Source organism: Lasioglossum baleicum, chromosome 2 (assembly GCF_051020765.1).
Source record: "Lasioglossum baleicum chromosome 2, iyLasBale1, whole genome shotgun sequence".
Lineage (NCBI taxonomy): Eukaryota > Metazoa > Arthropoda > Insecta > Hymenoptera > Halictidae > Lasioglossum > Lasioglossum baleicum.
In genome coordinates, this window is record NC_134930.1 from 14,381,238 (window position 1) to 14,404,624 (window position 23,387).

Consider the following 23,387-nt stretch of genomic DNA (forward strand, 5'->3'; position numbering starts at 1 on the left):
TAATATCGACTTGGATAATGCGACAACTCAATTAACACTAAATTTACGGGCGACTGGAAGTGAATATTTCACATTGCTTCATGGAACTAAGGGGAACGAATTTGTTCAGATAATTTGCAATTTTTATCGTAATATCTCAGGTGGATGAATTAATTCCATCCAAAATAACCTCCGTCACTTTCTAAACAGTTATATAGAATTAATTATTTAGCTCTTCATCAGGATAGGTACTGGGAAAATAAATAACGCAGTCTGTTTTCAGTTTTCGTTGTATGTATTTGACGATATCATTTCCACGAACGAGGATAGAAATTTCATCGTGACTTACAATATTCCTCAAAATGTATTTAAAAGGAACAACGATTCCTATTCGATTCAATTATAATTTGTTCCTGAATCTGTTGTTCCCTTTAATCGCTTTCGAGAACTATAATCGATCGACTGGAGCAGATATGGGCACAAATTACCCCATGGGGCACTGCGTTCGCTCCGCTGGAGAGGAACGAGCCACGCCCACTTAGGGCACGGGGGAAGTACTACAATGTTCTTTTATTACTAAACTTTTCTTATGGTTTCACTTGGGGGCAATCTAGACTGGCAAAAGAGGCTCCTAGGGGCAAAGAACAATAGTTATTGTCTAATTCTTATTCTTGCTAATGAAGAAATCTTGCAAATGAAAGAAAGATTGCCCTCCTTTTTTTTGAGAGGTTACCCTTAGGGGCAATTTAAACGTTCAAAAGCCCCCGGAGGACAAATAACGAAATGCCAATATCTGTTCTCTTTTCATTTAGACAATTGAATGTGCGTGCAGACCAAAGAAAAATTGCGCACGTTTGTGAGAAGCCATGTGCCCTCGAGCTCCCTGGGGCAACAGTTGATGCCCACATCTGCCGCAGACTGGATACCTTGTCTAACCTAACGTGTCATTACAACGAGGAAGTGAGAGATTTTGTTTATTTATGTACATTCGTAAAAAAGTTCTTACACTGCGAACACTTGAACTAACAACGTCGTTAATTTTTACAGACTACGAGAGACGCTGATCTCCTTCGTCGGATTCTATACAAAATGCTCGCTGACAGTGGTAGTACAATATTATGTACAATGCGTTATGCGCGAAGTACAATGAAGGTTTGTTCGCTAATCGTTACGATTCAGGTGAATGACTCGCTACACATGGAAGTCTATATTGTGTTTCCCGCGTCTGCTGCCTTCTGTTCCTTCGCTTTTGTACTTTGAACGCTTTTCCTTGGCATCGCCGCGGATTCTTCTTTGCCATAAGCGTTCAAGAATTATTCTCTACGCTAATGCAGCTACAACAGTCGCCTCCGACGCAAGTCAACCTGCACACTCCATAAAATTTCCATAAAGCCATTCATAGATTCAATTGTTCTTTTCAAAAGCAGATTTTCACATTTCTCTCCAATGTTATCAACAATATTTATTTATTGCACTCTAAATTTGAAAATTTATACAACGTCACGTCCGGTGGTTCAGCCAACATTAATAATTGATGAAATCAATATTTTATAAAAAGGTATTCTTCCATTTTTCCTGTAAACAAGTGTAATTATCATTTAAATTTGTTGTTCGTATTGGAATGTTCAACAAACGTATCTATTATCTTAGTTAAAACCGCAATTATCCACAAATATGTAATTCAATAATATAATATAATAATGTTCCAATGAATTTCGTATTTCATTAACAAGCTGGCTTTATGGAAAGGAACAACACTATATCGCATTACACATGCAACTCGTCGTCCGGTAATCGAATCTCGTAACGTTCCGGAATGATTCATATTGAAAATTCGTTCGCAGCGAACGCGTTCTCTATTTTCCACGAGCTACGACGAAGATATTTTTCGCTCGGTTCTCAGTGAACGAAGTGTAGCCGCTGATCAGGATAATTGGACCGTCAGAGTTCGCCTAAGTTTCCTGGTCCCACGGGTGCAACAGAACCTATTATGCACCGGATGAAAATAACAATCGCCGTTACGGTAAAAGAATATTTACGACATGCACAAAGCTCTGAGATGGTTTTGCTTGGATACTTGCAAACCAACGGCAGCGACCATAAACATTAAAATATTCAAATCGGTTAAATGTAAATTTTATTTTTCATGATATTAACGATTAATCAGATTCAGTTAAAATTTTTGTGTAACGATGATCAGAGCGAAAATAAATATCTGTTTTTCGAAATAGCCGCAGAAAATTGTTATTTCGCGTAAAAAGCCGCGGTGTAATAACAATAAAGAGTCTTTTTTTATCGAAAAAGATATATCGGGAAGTTTCGAGTATCTAAACATTATACTGACGGTTGGGGTATCGTAAGGTACGGGCGGAATGAAAACAAATTGATGAGAATTCCGGAAACGAGAGAGTTCAGCGAGAAGAGACCTGCGGGATTATTTTCATTTTCATTGCAGCATTGCAGCGTAACATGGTCGCGCGATTATTCGGTGAATTATTTCCTGGAGGCGTGCAACGAAGCGGCTCTGCGGAAAGAAGAAGAAGAAGAAGAAGAAGAAGCAGCTGAAAGGGGCAAGTAATCGCGGGCCGCTGTAATCAGGACGGTTCAAACGTTTCTGTAAAGGGAGCTAGACTAAGTAGTAATCAGTAGAAATAGCCGTACACACAGCTTACTTAGCAGTAAACCGTTCCTCCGTTCCTTTCCTTAATCCCTGGCAACAGCGTTTTTCCTCGAGCCGCGAGCCGTGAGCCGTGATGCAACAACATAGCTACTATAGCCGGCGCACAATTTTATCTGAAGAAAGAAAACTCGTTCTCGGACTCGCCCAAGCTCTGTCGCGTTATCACGATTCTTATGACATTCTTTCGCAGTAGGGCGTTATGGAACATCCGCATAATCCGCATACAATCGCGACAAAACCATGCGACTAGAGATCAGTATATATGGACAATCAATCTATGTATATCCCGATTGTTCGACCTGTCGACGATGTATGAATAAGTATGAGTGAACAAGGTGATCGCCATTTTCGCAAGAATCTCGTCAACGAATCCAGAACGACGAACTTCTCACACGAAAAAGAAAATTGCAGTCGCGCAATTGCATCTCGAAGCGTTAACGACGATAAACTTCGCATCCACGGAAATGTTTCAACGTCAACGAATAAACTTCATTACGTCACGTGCCGGCGTCTAGGAAGTAACAGCATTTCGTCGTGATACCGCGATTCTCCGAGGTTACCGGTCTCTCGTTCCACCTGTAATCACCCCGTACCGGTGACGTGTGACTCGAAACTGTGGCAGATTGCTCGCTCTGACGTGTGAACATCAAGAGTTTACGACGATTGCTCTATAAATATTGATCTCTGCGGTTGTTGATTCAATCGGGATACATATTAACCCCTCGGGGGACGCATGGCGAGGATGCACATTCGTCGCAAACAATGGGATATTGCTTTTGTTTCGACAAATATATTCATCACACGAAGAAAGATAAGTCAAGTGTTTTTCTCCTCTTATTCAGCTTTACATTTTTATCGTATTGTTGATTCTAGTTCCTCGACTTGCGGATCTTTATGCTAAATAAAAATTGTCTGTGATTAATCACTTAAGTTTCAAGTTTGCTTTTTTCTTCTGTAATCACTAATGGAAGGTATGGTTTGTTTCAGACATGAATGCTCTTATACAATCAAAATTGAGAGAAAATCTGAAACGGAATAACCAGGAGAAAAATAATCTTGAAGAAAGAATGGTTCATTCGAGTTCATCAATTTCTTCATCGTCGAAGTTCATATGTCCTCGGGAAGCGGGATACAGATCGAATCGATTTTTGGAAAATCGACCTTTCAGCAAAATGTCGTTGAACTTATCGGTCGGGGGCAACACGCGCGGACTTTCAACGGGAACCGATCGATAAATTAATCGTCCTGGCTCGTTCCTTCGTTGAAATTGATTGCTCGCGAGGGACGAGACGAGACAACAGGTTTTCTCCGGGACGCTTTCTATTTCGCAACGATAGCGAACAGAAACGTAACAAGTTTCCCCGTGATACCGTGGCCCCCGAAGTCGCTTATTCTCCTGTAGGTGAACGTATACGTATCGAGACGCCGCGCCGGAACAATGCGAAACTTCCGAGAACGGGTAGAAGCAAGTTTATTATTGGACCGCCTCGGCGACGGTTTCCCAACACTGCTACGAACGTGTTTTTATTTAATTGAATAGACCGGGGCTCGATGGCGACCTGTAACTCGGTATATACGATTCTCTCCGGTCGTTAGAAATCCGGTGGAAACGATTACGATCGTCGGCAGTTTTTAAAATCCTGCTGGATTCTATTCGCGGAGCTACTCTCGCGGGAACGATTACGCGATCGCTTGGTATTGCTGTTGACGTTGTGTACTGCTCCTTGATGATCGATTCCAAGTATCGGTTGCGATCGGTGCCGTGGAGTTCGGGGTAAGAACACCGAGCACTGCAGGTATCAAATATAAAAGTAACATCTGTATAAAGTATTAAATCATGTTCAGTTTTACAAAGAGTTCAGTTTAACGAAACAAATCTTGAACGAAATGGAACGCTCAGAGCTATATAATGGAACTTAAATTCCATTTTTGTGTTACAGTGTTGCATGAAGATTCATTTCCTACTAACGATGATAGTCGCAATGATCCGGTCGTTCCATCATGGCGGCTCTCGTGGACCCAGCGCTGGCTAGATGACCATCGAAAGTAGGAGAAGCATAGCGATCACCCCGGCGGACATCCTGCCGCCGCGTCCGTGTTGCATTGCCGCCGGATGCTCTGCAACGAAACGAATATCCCGGAGTGCATTTAGTCGTGACGAGGAATATGAAAACGTTCGCCTAACGCCTCCGCTATGCCATACCGCGCGGTATAGCTTGAACGTTCCACGGCTGACGAAGATGTATCCCGGCTCAATCTACGCGGCGCGATGCGAGCGCGTCAAGGTTTCCACTTAGTTTGCGTAATTACGTAAAATTACGCGCGAACAGCGCGTCCTAATATGTCGGAGTGGTACGTAAATGAAATTTCGGAAACTCCTGAAACTGCTCGGAACGCTCCGCGATCCTGCTTCGCGCTCTTCTTCGAAGTTTCCCCGGATCCTTCGGGATCCTGTCGCGCGAAACGAGCCGACGCTCTCGCTTTACCGGAGATTTCGGTTTGATTATGCTACCTGTGCACCGGGTCAGCCCCTAACTTGCCTCCTTTCTCATCGGAGTTCGTTCATTAAGTGCAGACACGTGCTCTTTCCGATTAACTTCAACAATGCACACTGTGATTCAAATGGAAATACTGTTCTTTTATAGCATTGAAACGTTATTACAGAGTTTGATAAAGCATCGTCGGACATGGAAATACTCTAAGATAATCTTTGCCAGGTTCATTCGAATCTCGGTTTATCAATTTCATTTTACATATTTTTCAAAGTATCCAATTATGTTCGAACTACTTTTGAAACGTTATTATAGAGTTTGATAAAGTATCGTCGGACATGGAAATACTCTAACATAATCTTTGCCAGGTTCATTCGAATCTCGGTTTATCAATTTCATTTTACATATTTTTCAAAGTATCCAATTATGTTCAAACTACTTTTGAAACGTTGTTATAGAGTTTGATAAAGTATCGTCGAACATGGAAATACTCTAAGATAAGCTTTGCCAGGTTCATTCGAATCTCGGTTTATCAGTTTCATTTTACATATTTTTCAAAGTATCCAATTATGTTCGAACTACTTTTGAAACGTTATTATAGAGTTTGATAAAGTATCGTCTCGGACATGGAAATACTCTAACATAATCTATACTTTGACAGGTTCATTCGGATCTCGGTTTATCAATTTCATTTTACATATTTTTCAAAGTATCCAATTATGTTCAAACTTCTTTTGAAACGTTATTCTAGAGTTTGATAAAGTATCGTCGGACATGGAAATACTCTAACATAATCTGTACTTTGACAGGTTCATTCGGATCTCGGTTTATCAATTTCATTTTACATATTTTTCAAAATATTCAACTATATTCGAACTACTTTTGTAACTACTTGCTACAAAATTGTTTAAAAAGCTTGCAGGTTTTGTTCGTCTACGTGCATGAAAGAGCTAAAACTAGATCTATGAACTGTCAAGCGTACAAGCGACACTTCGGAGAGTGCACCAGTGAAGAGGGAGGGAAAGAGAGAGTTTCCACTGCCCTAATTTCTCAAAAGCGATCCTCACTCGGGGATCGCATTCCGACACGCGATCCCAACACCGTGTAAGCAGTGTCGGCTCGCTTGTTAGTTACCAGAATGACGGGGCGCGATCGCGAGGATCGAACCGGGCTTTCTTTTCTAGACTGTGAGCTTCCGGTTTGAACACAGAAAGAAGGAAAAGGCCAGGGGAGCGTTTGTATGCTTTCGGTCTCCACACTCGCAGCAATTGAGTACATGATGGAACCGAGGCGAGGGTGAGACCGTTTTCGTCAGTTGAAACGGTGCCGGGCTGAAATAGGTTGACGAGCTTCGTATCGCACTGCTAGCTGGACAAGACTAGACATTTCTGTTGCTGAAGTGAAGGTGCTAAGACCATTTACCTCGTAGGTCAACCATAAATCTTCCCTTACAATAATTTGCTACGAAAAAACGTACTTGAAGTGATTCAACCTTTAGAATAATAAAGGTTAGACATTTAAATTATTGAATATTTAAGATTCAATATAATCAATGTTCAATTTCGAGTGTGTTTGAAACGATTCAAGATTTACAGCTCAAGGTACGAATTCCACATAATTCGAGTTTCAATCAGTGTAAGACAATAATCAACTAATATTTAAAAATGACTAATAGTCTATATGAATGTTAGTCATAGTAAAATAGTCAAAACTTTTTGATTAGTGATAACTACTTAATAATATTAATATATGTTAATCGCACACAAAAGTGACTGATGACTAAAGATTGATGATGACTGATCATTAACTACAAATTCACTAATAAGCTAACGATTACTTAGAGCTGTGACTAACTATTTGCCATTTAGTTATGACTAACTAATCAAACAGTTTTGACTAATGACTATTTTGCTATGATTAACATTCAAGAAGACTATTAGTCATTTTTAAGTATTAGTTGATTATTGTCCTACTCTGGTTTCAATGTGTTCAATGTTCATATGATTCTAGGCTTAATGTCCTCTATGTTCAAGATGTGATATTCAAAATGCAATGTACGAGCACAATGTTCAAACGATTCAAGATTTACGTCTCAAAGTTCAATGTTCAATATTAAAATAATTCAATGGTCACTGTGTTCAACGTTCAAGGTCAAGATTCAACAATGAATGTACATTGCGACCGAGTACCGTGTATATTCTAACAAATCAATCAATTCCTTCAACTCCAATTTGACGTCAACAACATAAAGATACGTCTTTGTCTAGCTAGCTTTCAGGACACCATTCACCGTCAATTATGGCGATTTTCTTACCGTTAACAATGTGTACCCTCGCGCTAGCAGGGTGCATCATTCCCGGCGTGCAGGTGTACTGTCCAGAGTCCGCCTTGCTGGCCATCTGTATGAGCAAACGGCTCGATGTGACTGGTCCTCTCTCTGTCACGAGGCTGATACCGCCCCTCGGCGTCTCGAAGTTAATCGCCTGCGAAACAAACAAGACGAACAGCTGGCTCGAGTTATCTGTCTGCGACGTGACCGGCTGCGAATAGACCCACTGGCGGACACCAGCAGCGGACAAGCAATGATGACACGAATTCTAACGGTGAGGTGCATCGGACCGAGATACATCGAAAACACGTTCGAGGATCGAGGTTGTCCCTACCGAATCTTCGGGAACTCGGCTGCAAGCTATTTCGCGGGCGCGGTTTCACGCCACGGTCGACTCGGTGGAATGAGACAGTCTGCGTTGAATTGTTGGAGTTTGTTGATTTTAGTGCAGCGTTCATTTCGATTGGTAGGAGGTGTACTCTTAAAATATGAAGCTAAAGTTGTTCAATGTTCTAGGACGTTCTAGGTATTGTATTCAATGTTTCCAATGTTTAAGATTTAATGACCAATGTTCCACATTCAACGTTTAATGTTCTCAATCATGAAGATTCACTGCTGAATATACTCAATCTCCAAGATTCTACGTCCAATGTTAAAAATTCAATGTTCAGTATGTTTTACTACTACATTTTACGTGTTCATGCTCAAGGCGCATGATTCAAGATGCAATGTTGAACGTTTATGTTTCAATATTCAAGGTTCAATGTTCTATGTATTCAGTGCTTAATGTGTTCAATGTATTCAATATGTTCAATGCATTCAATACATTCAATGTGTTCAATACATTCAATGTATTCGATGTGTTCACTGTATTGAATGTTTAAGATTTAATGTCCATTGTTCCACAACCAAGTTCAACATTCAATGTCTTCAATGATGAAGATTAACTGTTGAATATATTCAGTGTCCAAGACTCGATGTTCTCAATGTTCAAGATTCTACGTCCAACGTTCAGTATGTTTTACTTCTACAATTTACGTGTTGTTCATGCTCAAGGTGCATGCTTCAAAACGCAATGTTCAACGTTTGTGTTTCAACATTCAAGATTCAGTGTTCACCTTCTAACTGCCGAATTCGTACCCGTATTACGTTGCCCAGGCACTCTCTCCACCTTCGCGAAGTACATTTACTTGGACCGTTCCAGTTTGGCAAGCAAGTAATGTAAAAGGTCCTTGTGCACAACACAATCTCTGAGTGTCAAGCTGGCAGGAAGATACCGAGTCACGTGCCCCCTCGAAAACTAAAAGCCACCGACTATCTTCTCTTTTCAATTTCTTCACGTCGTCCGTTCAAACACCTCACGCGACGAGACAGAACGTGTACCGCGTTATACTTCGGCAAGATTATGGCAGAGCGCAGCCGCGTTGGGACCGATTACCGGTAACGAGGTTCGCAACGTCAACCAGGAGGAGAATTCCTGGGCGAGCAGAGGAAAGGAGAGGACGCTTAATCCTTCATCGGGGCGGCGAGACAGTTTAAAGAAAGTAAAGACCGAATGGAAAGAAAATAGAACGGCTTTTAATGCGTTCCCGGACGGTTTCGAGTTGGTCCCCGTTGGTTCCGAGATGGCTCCTTGTTTAACCTTTGTCCCCTTTCGATCAGTCTACGATCGAGGGTTGAAAGGGAGAGAAAGAAAGGGAGGCGCCTGTTCCCGTGATAAATCTCTCGGGGATCTGCTCGTTCCCCGATCGTTTTTCGACTCTCATTTCACCCGGTGAATAATTTACGCTCCACCTGTCGGTATTTCCGCCAGCGGTTCACACCTTCCTCTGTCTCCCGTTAGTCGCGGAACAAACGGCGTAGCTTGTTAGGTTTCATGAATAACGACTCGCGTTGGCACTCGATACCGCGAAATAACAATGGAGCCGTTCGTTCAGGCGATTCTTTGAACTGATCGAGTAAAGAGTATCTTTCTTTCTCAGGTGTCAAGAACTTTTTTCCAGGTTGTCGCGGAGTATAACGAAACCCGTGTTCACTGAAAACTGAGACGCGTAGCCGTCGTCGTCGACAGCGCGGAGCTTCAAAGCGGAGCTTCAAAGATCAATCTCGTAAGCGGGAGTCCCCCGATCCGTTTACCTCGTGATTATGGCTCCAAATGATCACGGACGGCGGCTCCGGCGCGTATCTGACCAGGCACGTCAGGTTTATCGTGCTGCCCTTGTTGATGAAGAAATCCGGCCCTCCGGCGATCTCCGTGACTGGCTCTGCAATCAGAAATGGCCGGCGTTTACTCTTTGTTCACTGCCTACTCGAGACGAAAATAAGGTTGTCCAGAAATTTCATGACGAGTTTTATGTTCAATGTGTCTGTTTTCAATGTTTAATATGTTTAATGTGAATATATTCAATGTTTAAGATGTTCAATGTGTCTAATGTTTTCAATGTTTGATGTGATTAATGTGAATATATTCAATGTGTCTAATGTTTTCAATGTTTAATGTGTTTTATGTTGAATGTTCAGTGTGTTCAATATTCAAAGTGGTCAATGTTCACTGTGTCTATTGTTTTCAATGTTTAATGTGTTCTATGTTGAATGTTCAGTGTGTTCAATGTCCAATGTGTCTATTGTTTTCAATGTTAAACGTGTTCTATGTTGAATGTTCAGTGTGTTCAATATTCAAAGTGTCCAATGTTCAATATAGTAAATATATTCAATGTTGATGGTGTTCCAATATGTAGTGTATTCAATGATCAATTTGGATGACATCCCAATGTCTAGAGTACTCAATGTTCAATGTCTTTAATGTTGACATTATTCATGTCTTTATGTCCAGTTCAAGGTTCAAATGTTCACGTGATTCAAGGGGATCAATGTATCATTACATAAAAAATCAGTTTAACAATACGAAATTTCGGGTGGTTTCCATCCATCACCGACAATGAGACACAAGCACGAGATCAGAGGCGGAACGTTCCCTGCAATTACGAGAGTTGAGTCGGAAGGGCTCGCTAGAGGGCCGAAGAGCCCTCAAGGGCTTCCCAAGAGAACTCTAGGGAGCCGAGCAGACCTCCAAGGACACGCGGTCTGCGACCAACTAGAGATATATACGTCATAATTATCGCAACTCGGAAAAAACAGCACGCCGCGGAATCTGTTACGCGTTTTCGGCTCCCTTGGAAGTCCTCGGAGAGACCTCGCCATAAAATAATTAGAACGTTTAGACTCTCGAGAGGGCCGCCGGGCTTAATCAGCGATTTCGAACTTTTCGAATTAACCTGATCCTCTTCCATGGAGTTTGTAAAATTTCCGCGGTGGTCATTCGCGAGTTCTCGTCAGCCGTTGAGATGAGAGAAGCTTTTAACGAGTGCGGAAAACTGTATCTGTTGCGGTCGGTTAGCATGCGATTCCAGACGAGCAAAATTTACTTTTACTTCCGCTTATTTATGTTTAATTACTACTTATTTCTTTTTCTGTGCGAGTAAGCGAGAAGGATTACAGGAGTCAATTAATATTATTCGGCTTTTGAATTTTTTGGATTCTGTCTGTGGGTATATTTTCACAACAGTTTTTAACGAATTTTGTATATTTTTGTTCCGAAGAAAATCAATATCGCAATTGCCAGCAGAAGCTAGAAAAGTTGTACATATTTAAATTCTGTTAACGTTTTTATAAATTAATGCTTCGCATTATTTTCGTTTTATACGTACGCGTTACGTGTGTATATAAACCTTCGCTGTACTATTGATTTATTCATGTAAAAGTTTGCAATGCGTTAACCGGCAATATTCTAGGAATAAATTATTCCGTGTTTAATTCGCGGAAAATTAACCTGTTTACGAATGCGTCAGGTTTTTCTCTTTTTTTGCCGAACTGGGAGCTGCATTTTGAACGAAAGCGCGACGGAACTGATTCCTGCAGAACCGTTGCTTAATCCTGTTTCGATAATCCTTTGCCGTCAGAACATTCGGCCGAGCAACTAACCGATTAAGCTAACTGGAAACCGAGCGATCTCAAAAGAACCAAAGGGCAGATTTAAATAAAGTAATTCTGATCCCCGGGGTTAACGTGATCCGCCCTCGCAAAAGCGCCTCCTTGCAATTTCTGCATTTTTCTGCAACAATCCTCGGACATTCGCTCTAATTTCCGTAAAAAATAATGGTCGTTCCGTATCCGACGCTTTCAAGATATATCGATGTTATTACTGGACCGGGAAACTTTATGCAAATTCCAATTTTCATGGATTGCTTCATGCAAACCAGGATAAGGGGGAATTCATCCTGGAGATGGTTCTCTTTGGCAGAAATAGGGCAGATACGACATTAGCGTTACCGTGTTACTCCAAGTAGTCAAAAGGCAAGAAGATCCACAACCTGGTTGTTAAAATATTGTTGCAACAGTTTACCGTCCTTGATATTACTGGAAAACCACGATCGAGTCATTTAGTATAACGATTACTTTTACGGCGGGTCTACAAATTTAATGCAGAATGCTTTCAAGGAATTATACCATCGTACTTTTAGATGTAAATTCAGTTTCAAATAGCTGCTCCGCGTTTATGGTAGTCGTGCGAGCGAATTAGAAGACCGAGAATATAAAAATTAAATCTGCGTTAACTGCAGAGAATGAAGAAGAACATTTGCTGAGCGGCAGAGTGCGTTGGACAAAATGGCGAGGATCTCATCGGCAATGAAACCAATGTTTGGTCAGTTATAATTAAACTATGGATCTTGATGCATAATAAAAATTGTTAATCATCTTGAAAATATTTTTAATAAGGTGGTGTGGGGCAAGTCCGCCCTAGTTTTTGCAAAGTTGGACTTTAAACTGATGTATTTTCAGTCTGGTATGTAAAAACTTAAGGTTCTTGGTATCAAATTCTTGCCGCAGTTATTATTGATGAATTAGTATAATATTATGTAGGATTCTCTAATTTTGCTTGAAAATTATTATTTTGATAGGATATTGTACAAAGTGTCAACTAGGACGCACTTGCCCCGAAAATGGGGCAAGTCCGTCTCTGCGAGTTAAAAATGCTTTTGAACCTTGTTTCAAGGGGTACGGGACAAGAAAAGAATGATTAACAAGCCTGCTATAAAATGCTTCTTATTGCATTAAATTATATTGTTTAGTTTTATAGTTATCCATTTTTAAGCAAACATGTACTTTTATGCTGAAATATGAAAGGGGATACAGTGATATTAAAATAAAGCTTAAAAATGCCTTCGAACCTTGTTTCAAGTGCCACGGGGCACGAAAAGAATTATTATCAAGCCTACTATAAAATGCATTTTATTGCATTAAATATATTCTTTAGTTTTATAGTTACCCATACAGTACGCACTTACCCCACCGTGATAGCACGCACTTGCCCCGCGTAGAAATATTTACGGGGCAAGATCATCTTACTGTTTTTCTCAATAAATTTTAAAAAAATACAATAAAAATGGTTTATTGAATGTAAACCTACACCAATATTTGTTGTACTTACCTAAAATAACAACGCAGAATATATTAATAACTCCGGCACCTCTGGAAATATTCCATGTGCCATTTAAACTGTGGTCCCCAAGGTGGTTCGCAACCCACCTTATAAAAACTGTAGGTCCCGTCGCGAAAAAACCCTGGCAGTTAAGTGCGACGTAACATAACCAATAAAGAAAAAAAGAAATATTAATAACTTGTAAATTATTGCACGTTCAGGGTAACCTCAAAGTTGTGCGTGTACCTCGCACGTGACTGTTTGGCATTGGTTGATTTAAGCGAGGAAAACACTATTCTTGGGCAACAGCTATGTAGAACAGTTCATACTAACTTATACTACATTAATTACAAGCTAGAGAAAAATTTCGTTCATATTATAATAAAAATAACCAATTAACCCACTTTTGCCCCGTAGACGGACTTACCCCACTCCACCTTATCTTTTTATTTTTGCATTGATCCTATTAATTTTTGTTATAGGTGGGTGCATAAGATCCGCAGGTTACTTATAAGCGTCGCTTTGAATCGAACAGATTTAAGAAAAATCATTGGTATACTCTGTGGCTCTTCATTTTGGTTATGGTTCCATCGAGGATGGAAAACTGAATGAACGAGATGGATAGGCTGTGCGGATAAGCGATTCCCTGTTAAACAGGCCAGAGGATTAGCAGAGCAGAGGAGAATACGGGTGATAGAAAGTTTCGTTGGTTCAATACGGTGGCGAGTGATTTCGAATCCTGGCGCGGCGCCAACCTCTTTCCAGTCGGTTAAACTGAAATAAAGGATGTCATATTGAGAATTTGCCGCAAGTAATGTCCTCGGCGGTGAGCCACAGCTTCGACAAAACTGGCTGGCCCTTCAAAAGATCCTGATCCTGGACCAGTGTGGTCCCTAGATGGCGAACTTCCTTGTAGAATTGTTCTTAGGTTGTTTGGACAATCCGCGAGCGATTCACGGCTGGTTTCGGCTGGTGAGGCACGTATCGTGATAAAACTGCTTCGACGTTGCCACCAGGGGAACAACGATCCGATTCCGAAGTGATAGTGATCGTTAGTCGTACAGTGGGGCGGCGTGGCGGTCGAAAATAACCGCGAGCTTTTAGCGAGCCTTCCATTAGGATCGCGTTCGCGGTCGGACGACGCGGTGTCTCGTTGAAATTTATCGTTCGGCTGTGATTAATCCGTCGCGAAAACATATTACGGCTTGCTCCGGCAAACCGCCGACAAACGCCTGTCCCGCTGCATTCCAGGTAAACGGATATTTGCAATTAATCGATCGCCGCTTTCAAAGTTCCGTGAATAATCGTAGACCTTGTCAGGGGCTCCGGTTCGCTATTGCGACGCATTGGGGACCGTCCCGGCGATAACTGTCCGAGCTCGGAAAAATAAGTTGTACATACCGACGCAACGCCAACACGAACGGCTGTAATTTTGCGTTATTCCCGATTCAGCGAACTTTCGCGATCCCGGGAGTGGAAACCGCGTTCGATTCGTTGCGAAACATCTCGACGTAAGCGCGAACCCCGAAACAGACGTAAGTTCAGTACATACATTGCATGCAATGCACTTTTCTGTCTACGGTTCTGAATTACCGACTCAGTAGAAAACGCTCTAGTATGATAGCGGACTCTACCGAAATGAAACGATCACAAAATGTGCGAGCCTGAGGGAGATAGACCTTACAGTGTTGTGAGTCTATCTCTGCCAGTCAACATGCACCTTATAATTGTTTAGAATATAAGTTATGTACATGTGAATACAATACAAACATTTTATGTATGAATCTACAATGAATAAATAAAGACAATGTAATAAAAAAGCATATCTGACGTATACATTTACTGACCCACCCATTTCTCAACTTCAGACTCCTTGTAGAGTTATATGTAGAGTTATGATTCTTTGATTTTGAACTTCTGAATTATCGAGATATTTTCGGCCGTCTGCCTTATCGTTAAGTTATACTACTGAATTTCTGAAGGACCTCCTGCGCTATTATATTCTCCTAATACGAAAGTCTATTTTTGAGGTTCCCAAAAATTTTCGACCGTCTGACTTGTCGTTGAGTTGTACTACTGAATTTCGTGTCACCATATTTCAAAAATTTCGCAAAATGGAATTTGTATTAGGAGAACATAATATCGAAGGAGGTGGCACGAAATTCAGTAGTGCAACTCAACGACAAGCCAGACGGTCGGAAATTGGCGAAAATTTTAGAAAATCTCGGAAATTGAACTATGTATTAGGAGAACATGATGTCGAAGGAGGTATTCGAAATTCAGTAGTACAACTCAACGACAAGTCAGACTGTCGAAAATTTTCGAAAATTCAGTAGTGTAACTCAATGACAAGCCAGACGGTCGAAAATTGGCGAAAATTTTAGAAAATCTCGGAAATTGAGTTTTGTATTAGGAGAACATGATGTCGAAGGAGGTGGCACAAAAATTCAGTAGTACAACTCAACGACAAGTCAGACGGTCGTAAATTGGCGGAATTTTTCGAAAATCTCAGAAATTGAACTTTGTATTAGGAGAACATGATGTCGAAGGAGGTATTCGAAATTCAGTAGTACAACTCAACGACAAGTCAGACTGTCGAAAATTTTCGAAAATTCAGTAGTGTAACTGAATGACAAGCCAGACGGTCGAAAATTGGCGAAAATTTTAGAAAATCTCGGAAAGTGAGTTTTGTATTAGGAGAACATGATGTCGAAGGAGGTATTCGAAATTCAGTAGTACAACTCAACGACAAGTCAGACTGTCGAAAATTTTCGAAAATTCAGTAGTGTAACTCAATGACAAGCCAGACGGTCGAAAATTGGCGAAAATTTTAGAAAATCTCGGAAATTGAGTTTTGTATTAGGAGAACATAATGTCGAAGGAGGTGGCACAAAAATTCAGTAGTACAACTCAACGACAAGTCAGACGGTCGTAAATTGGCGAAAATTTTAGAAAATCTCAGAAATTGAACTTTGTATTAGGAGAACATGATGTCGAAGGAGGTATTCGAAATTCAGTAGTACAACTCAACGACAAGTCAGACTGTCGAAAATTTTCGAAAATTCAGTAGTGTAACTCAATGACAAGCCAGACGGTCGAAAATTGGCGAAAATTTTAGAAAATCTCGGAAATTGAGTTTTGTATTAGGAGAACATGATGTCGAAGGAGGTGGCACAAAAATTCAGTAGTACAACTCAACGACAAGTCAGACGGTCGTAAATTGGCGGAATTTTTCGAAAATCTCAGAAATTGAACTTTGTATTAGGAGAACATGATGTCGAAGGAGGTATTCGAAATTCAGTAGTACAACTCAACGACAAGTCAGACTGACGAAAATTTTCGAAAATTCAGTAGTGTAACTCAACGACAAGCCAGACGGTCGAAAATTGGCGAAAATTTTAGAAAATCTCGGAAATTGAGTTTTGTATTAGGAGAACATGATGTCGAAGGAGGTGGCACAAAAATTCAGTAGTACAACTCAACGACAAGTCAGACGGTCGTAAATTGGCGGAATTTTTCGAAAATCTCAGAAATTGAACTTTGTATTAGGAGAACATGATGTCGAAGGAGGTATTCGAAATTCAGTAGTACAACTCAACGACAAGTCAGACTGACGAAAATTTTCGAAAATTCAGTAGTGTAACTCAACGACAAGCCAGACGGTCGAAAATTGGCGAAAATTTTAGAAAATCTCGGAAATTGAGTTTTGTATTAGGAGAACATGATGTCGAAGGAGGTGGCACAAAAATTCAGTAGTACAACTCAACGACAAGTCAGACGGTCGTAAATTGGCGGAATTTTTCGAAAATCTCAGAAATTGAACTTTGTATTAGGAGAACATGATGTCGAAGGAGGTATTCGAAATTCAGTAGTACAACTCAACGACAAGTCAGACTGTCGAAAATTTTCGAAAATTCAGTAGTGTAACTCAATGACAAGCCAGACGGTCGAAAATTGGCGAAAATTTTAGAAAATCTCGGAAATTGAGTTTTGTATTAGGAGAACATGATGTCGAAGGAGGTGGCACAAAAATTCAGTAGTACAACTCAACGACAAGCCAGACGGTCGTAAATTGGCGGAATTTTTCGAAAATCTCAGAAATTGAACTTTGTATTAGGAGAACATGATGTCGAAGGAGGTATTCGAAATTCAGTAGTACAACTCAACGACAAGTCAGACGGTCGTAAATTGGCGGAATTTTTCGAAAATCTCAGAAATTGAACTTTGTATTAGGAGAACATGATGTCGAAGGAGGTATTCGAAATTCAGTAGTACAACTCAACGACAAGTCAGACTGTCGAAAATTTTCGAAAATTCAGTAGTGTAACTCAATGACAAGCCAGACGGTCGAAAATTGGCGAAAATTTTAGAAAATCTCTGAAATTGAGTTTTGTATTAGGAGAACATGATGTAGAAGGAGGTATTCGAAATTCAGTAGTACAACTCAACGACAAGTCAGACTGTCGAAAATTTTCGAAAATTCAGTAGTGTAACTCAATGACAAGCCAGACGGTCGAAAATTGGCGAAAATTTTAGAAAATCTCGGAAATTGAGTTTTGTATTAGGAGAACATGATGTCGAAGGAGGTGGCACAAAAATTCAGTAGTACAACTCAACGGTAAGTCGGACCATCGGGAAAATTGGCGGTTCAATAAGTATATACGCAGATGTGCTTTTTTACAATTGTTTTATTTATATTCACTGTCGATTCACATACAAAAAATGTTGATATTGTACATGTACATAACTTACATTCTAAACATTTATTACAAAATTGCGACTATTCGTATGTTTATTGAACATCACGATCTCCGAAATTACATCTCCTTGACCTCACAGCAATCTTGGAAATGTAACCTTTTACAATTGCATTATGGCGTAACGTCTTTAAATTGTCCCTGGGAGTTGTGATCCTTCTGCAATTCCACAGCGAATTTTAAAGTCCTTCCAATTCCACGGTGAATTTTAAAGTTCTTCCAATTCCACGGCGAATTTTGAAGTTCTTGCAATTCCAACGTCGACCTTAGAATTGAAGCTGTGTACGATCTAACCATGAATCTTGGAATTGTGGACCTTTCAATTCAATCGCTTTGGGATTGCAGGCCTTCGCAATTGTGATTTCTGTAATTCCACCGAAAACATTAATATTGCGACCCCCTTTATGTCTATTGAACATGTTTCATGAACTTGGAAATTACAACTCTTTGATTCCGCATGAAGCTTGGAATTGCAGTCCCTGGCTCTAACATATTTGATAACAATATCGATTTTTTTAATGGCACGTTACAGGCATCCAAAACAAAATTGCGCAATACTATATGTTAATCGTACCTGTATTTGTTTAGTTTCGCACGGTCCATTTTTATGTAAATTTTAGTTAAGACTTAGGTTAAGATTTTATGTCAAGATATTTTGTCATATCTTCTTTTTGTTATATCAGTTATACTGTCAAAACTGTACACATTTGTATAAAAGGACCTCGGTCCGTATATAATAATAATAATAATTACTGAAACCCTGTCGTGATAAACAACGGTCATCATAGCGCTTTAGCTATTGCACGCAACCTGAAGCTTAAATCTCTGTGTGCATACCCAGAGAACAATCAATTACCGTGTGAAACACATTTTCGCTTGTCCTCGAACGCCACCGAGACCGAGACCGATAGCGGAATCGTCGAAACACGAAATTGAAAATAGAAGGTAATTCTTCGAAGAGCCTGGGAATCGACTCGATTAGACTCTCCTGCAGTATTCCGGTGTATCAACGTCGAGGAGAATTCTATTCTTGGCGAGGCGTCGATTTAGTATCCGACCATTTTGTTCGGGTTTTTTGCGTGGTAGCCCGAAGAGCAGCGGTGATTCAATTGCGGCCGAAATCGCGGTCGAGTTACGGATCCGATGGCCCTGCGCGATTTATTTCCACGGCGTTGCAAGGGGGATCGAGCAAAGATCGATCAACGACAGAGATCGATGGCTCGGTTGGATATTAATTTGTCGAGTCGGTCGGACGTTACGGATTCCGCTTCCGCGCAGTGCTCGGGATAAACCCAAGATAATAGGAAACGGACTCCGAAACATGAAGCAATGCTGGCTCTACTAGATACTCCGGTTCAGCTTGACACAAGATTAAAGCGATCGTGTTTCCCTTTGCACATTGTGCCATAGATAGATACAATGATAGCGCAGGTGTCCCACGGAATTATGGTAACCCCTCATATTCGATCACTCGTTCGACAAGCAAAGAGACCGTGGCTTCAGGTCAAACAGCATGAGGAAGAGAAGAGACGATTCGATACCGTAAATTGATATTGCAGTGACTAAAGCGGGGCTTGTATAACAAGCTGGTATAATAATTGTTATGCCAGAGGTTCAATATTGTCGTATTACCAATTTTCGTTCTCAACACTTACCGCTGATTTTCTGATATTTACACAGTCTTTTTAAAACCATTAGCTCCCACGAAGTGTACTTTCATTGTACGATGTGCACACATAGTCTTTTTAAAATCAGCTTCTATAAATTTCACTATTCAGCTTATTTTGGTAATCAATTCTGTTCAAGCATTTTCATAAAAGGACTCTTGATCAAAAGATCGTCGATGTTCCCGTCTCCCGTCGGGACGCGACTTGACGCTCGCGTTTCTGTCACGCGTGCCTGCCATAACCATAACCCAGTTAGAACCTCGGGTCTACGTTTCCTGCGACGATTCTACGCGGCAAATTTGCAAGTCAAAGCGGAAAACACGTCGGCCGGTGATTTGCTGATCGCGTCGCGGCATTCGCGATACGATTTCCCTTCTCGCTGGAAAATAAACGGCGCGTCGAGGTTTGATCCGCATGCAGAAGAAAGGGACAGAGTTTGACACATTTTACCTGCTGTAAGATAACAAACAATCGATCAACACTAAACCTACCGAGCGTCAACTGGAACATGCTCCCTTATAAAAATGACAAAATTAATTTCATTTATACCTTGGGCGACTCTGATTGTATTTACGCGCTTTATTGAAGACATATATACAATAATTTCTTATCAAACAATTGTTATTATTTCAATAAGTGTAAAGTAAAAGATCTGGAACCTGTCATTTTGACCGGTGGTGGGAGGTTTAGTGTTAACAATGCATAAGTGGATTCAAGGATAACACGATTTTTACGCAAAGCAAACATTTTTACATACACAGTCTTTTTAAACAATTTCTTCTTCATCTACTGTACACACAAAATCACTGAATCGTAATCAGAAGTATAATTATATGCGCGAGGCCTGATATTTGCATTTCTGAAGCAATTGACGATGAAACATGATTTTAGAGAGTACGTGAGAAATTATTTAAATAAATATCTGACTGCCTAAAATATAGAATGTGAAATGATTTTATGAAATCTGAATAATCCGAGGAAAAGTGATTTTCCTGTTGAGGTAACTTCGTGCGTTACGATTCGAAATAATATGTGGCCAAGGTTCGAACGAATTAGGTACATTTGCGCGCGAATTGGCCGCAGATAAGCTCGAAACTTAGATACGAAGGAAACTCGATGGGCCGATATTTCACGGGCTCTCTCTCCTATCTTCGGAAGAATTTCGCAAGAAAATCTCGTTCGGTCCAATAACGTCGACTTTATTGAACGAACAAAATGATTTTAATAACCGGCAGTTAAGAATTTCATTAGGGATCGCACTCCCGGATAAAGGGAGTTCCACGGGGCCCTTATCTTCCATCAATTTCGCAGGGATATTTTTGAGGCGTAATTGAATTCTTTGGCGAATTGCTTCGCACCGAGGAGAGAGAGCCGACTTTATCGGTGAAAGGTAAGCGGAAAAATTTTTCGACTGCGCTTTTCCATTAGGATCGTATTTCGAGCGGCGCGAGCGCGCGCGACAACTTTATCGCGGATTTGCGAAATGTGTCCTCCCCGAAAGTATATTGACAGCTCGCAAAAATGTTGCATTTCCACTCCGAAATAGCTGGGTTCAAGTTGCATAGCGTGCACACACTAATCGCCACTTTAATAATGTACACTGTCGTCCATAAGTATTTTACCAACTTCAGTTTATCGAAAGTATACGAAATATATTTAAAATAAAGCATCCCAATGTAAACTTTTGCCAGGAACGAAGCTGACAGGCGGAAACATTATTTTTATCCAAAATAACGATCCTAAATATAGTGCAAAAGTGTGTCAAAATTATTTAAAGCAATTAGAGGACATTAATAATCAGCAGATTTGAATCCGATTGAGAAACTGTGGGATGAAATGGATCGAAAGGTGAAAACAGAGTGTCCAAAATCAGAGAAACAATTGTGAACTTATTTAGAAAGTTCTTGGAACAAAATCCAGGAGGAAACATTAAAATAGCTTGTTGCTAGATTGCCTCGAATTGTAAACGCCGTCATTGCCCAGCGAGGTGGATATATGAACGAAGTATTCAATAACTAACATCTATTTACTGGTAAAATCCTTAACATGTAATGCATTATAGTGCTTCTATGTCAATCATATACATTTATATTCATTTTACTTCAAAGTAACTTCAGTTATAACGTTGATATAAACTGTTAGATTCGATTCCGGTGGTCAAATACTTATGGACGGTACAATAAAATCTGAAATTGCTTAATAAAGTGCTTTCTGTGTGGCATTAACACTAAACATACCCTGATATGTTAAATGTAATATGTAAAACATTACTTTTCTTTAAATTTTCTTAAAAAACTTTAATTTTAAAGATCAAGCTTGTTTCAGGGTCATGTTATTATGAATATCTGAATGACTTTTTCGAATCAGTTACACGATGCAATTAAAAAACAATCTAGTTATGTGAAAATAAACATCGATGACCTTGATAACTCCGAAAAAATGACCTTCGAAAAAAATATTCTTGCCAGATATTTGGTCCATCGACACCATGCACATTACGTAACAAATATTAATAAAAAAAATTATTTGCATCACAATAAACTGAAGGGATATTTAGGTGGCCTAATTTAAACGGACCACCCTGTGTTTATACCCAGAGTGAAGGTTAAGCAACGTTATAGCAATATAAACACAGTTTGCAACACACCAGGGAGCACGTGTAAAGCATTTTGAGGAGTGAAAGTATAATACACAGTGTGTTCACAGTTGTAGAGATTGTGCAACAAGAAGTTTGTCAGCAGGTTTCCCTCGCGGAACTAAAACGAGGAGTGATGCTTTCAGGCAAGGTGGTGAAAATAAGTGTTTCGAAAACCGCGAACTTATCTCGGAGATGTTTGATAATTAGTTCGGCCGAGCGTGAGACTAATCGACCTGCTTCCAGAGCTCGGGGCGTAAGAAGACCGGTAAGATTCTATAGCCAACGACGTGGAAAGTTCTTTGATCGCATCAGGGCCCGAGTAACAGTTTGAAAGTGCCATTGAATAATCAAACGAGCTGCTCGAACGATGACGAAGCCGGTCTTCTCTCTGCTTCGCGCGCGTCCGAGTCCACGGATCCGTTCAAAGCACGCGGGGCTCTTTTGTTTTTCTGACGGGCGACTCTTCGGATACCCATGAATATTTCAGAGATTAATATCTTATTAACGAGTCAGGAGCGATGCTTGCACTATCTCTCTCTCTCTCTCTCTCTCTATCTCTCTGTCTATTTCTCCCCTGAATAGATACAGGCGATCAAACTGCGCTCTCGAGCGTGAACCGGATTGACCGTCTGTATGCCACGTTACGATGCACTCGCCTCCGTAAGGAAACTCTCGACGAACTATCCGACAAGAGCCATTCGCACAAAGACCCCGACAATGGTCAAGACACACCTCGTCCGAATATACGCCATTCAAAGCGCCCTAGAAATGGCAGATCGGAATTATATCTACAACCTTTTTGTGTCCTAAAAGAGAGACTTCGATCTTCAAATCTATTGAAGATTGATTGACTAAAAAACGCATTAGAAAACAAGCATTTTCGAGAGAAAACATGTCCTCGGTTATCCATCTGTCACGCCGTGCAAGATTGTAGAAGCGCCAAGCTCTAAAGTAAGACCAGGATTATTATTGCAGTATTTGATTCAATCATTGGCAATTTCTCGAGACTAGGAAATGTAGTGTTCGAATATAGCCTAGCAAGCAGGAACGCGCCAAGACCAGCGTCATGAAAAATGTAGGGGGAAAATCATTGGACGGACAGTGGTGCGTGGTTTGATCGCGGGGAGGGCTATCGAGGAGCAGAGAGGCTCGCAATCAATTTCTATCGGTAATGGCGTGGACGGTAGATTATTATCGGGGGGCGTAGGAATGCTCATCCCGGTGATAGAAGGACGGTGGATATGGCGCGTAACACATGGGGGTTTAGGCTCCTGGAAACGAAGAGAGAGGCTCTCTCGCACAGACACAGGATTCCCTCGAACGGATTCGGGGAACGCGCGGTAATAATGCATGTGCCGCGCCGCCG

General features: G+C 40.7%; 1 protein-coding gene across 2 annotated transcripts in view; it reads right to left on the reverse strand.

The window, feature by feature from the left end:
• Positions 1–264: 264 nt before the first annotated feature.
• Positions 265–23,387, reverse strand: part of LOC143215644 (zwei Ig domain protein zig-8) — a 105,851-nt gene continuing 82,728 nt past the window's right edge. Inside the window, exons 5-8 of one of the 2 annotated variants that reach the window (XR_013010407.1) lie at positions 9,617–9,744; positions 7,466–7,634; positions 4,629–4,777; positions 265–4,449 (exon numbers count right to left, since the gene is read on the reverse strand). Coding sequence is in view for 1 of the 2 variants with exons in the window: in XM_076437945.1 (XP_076294060.1) it covers positions 4,689–4,777; positions 7,466–7,634; positions 9,617–9,744 (386 nt within the window). In the remaining variant the exon portion in view is untranslated. Of the gene's footprint in view, positions 4,778–7,465; positions 7,635–9,616; positions 9,745–23,387 lie in introns of both variants that reach the window. The other variant, XM_076437945.1, reaches the window with a different exon arrangement.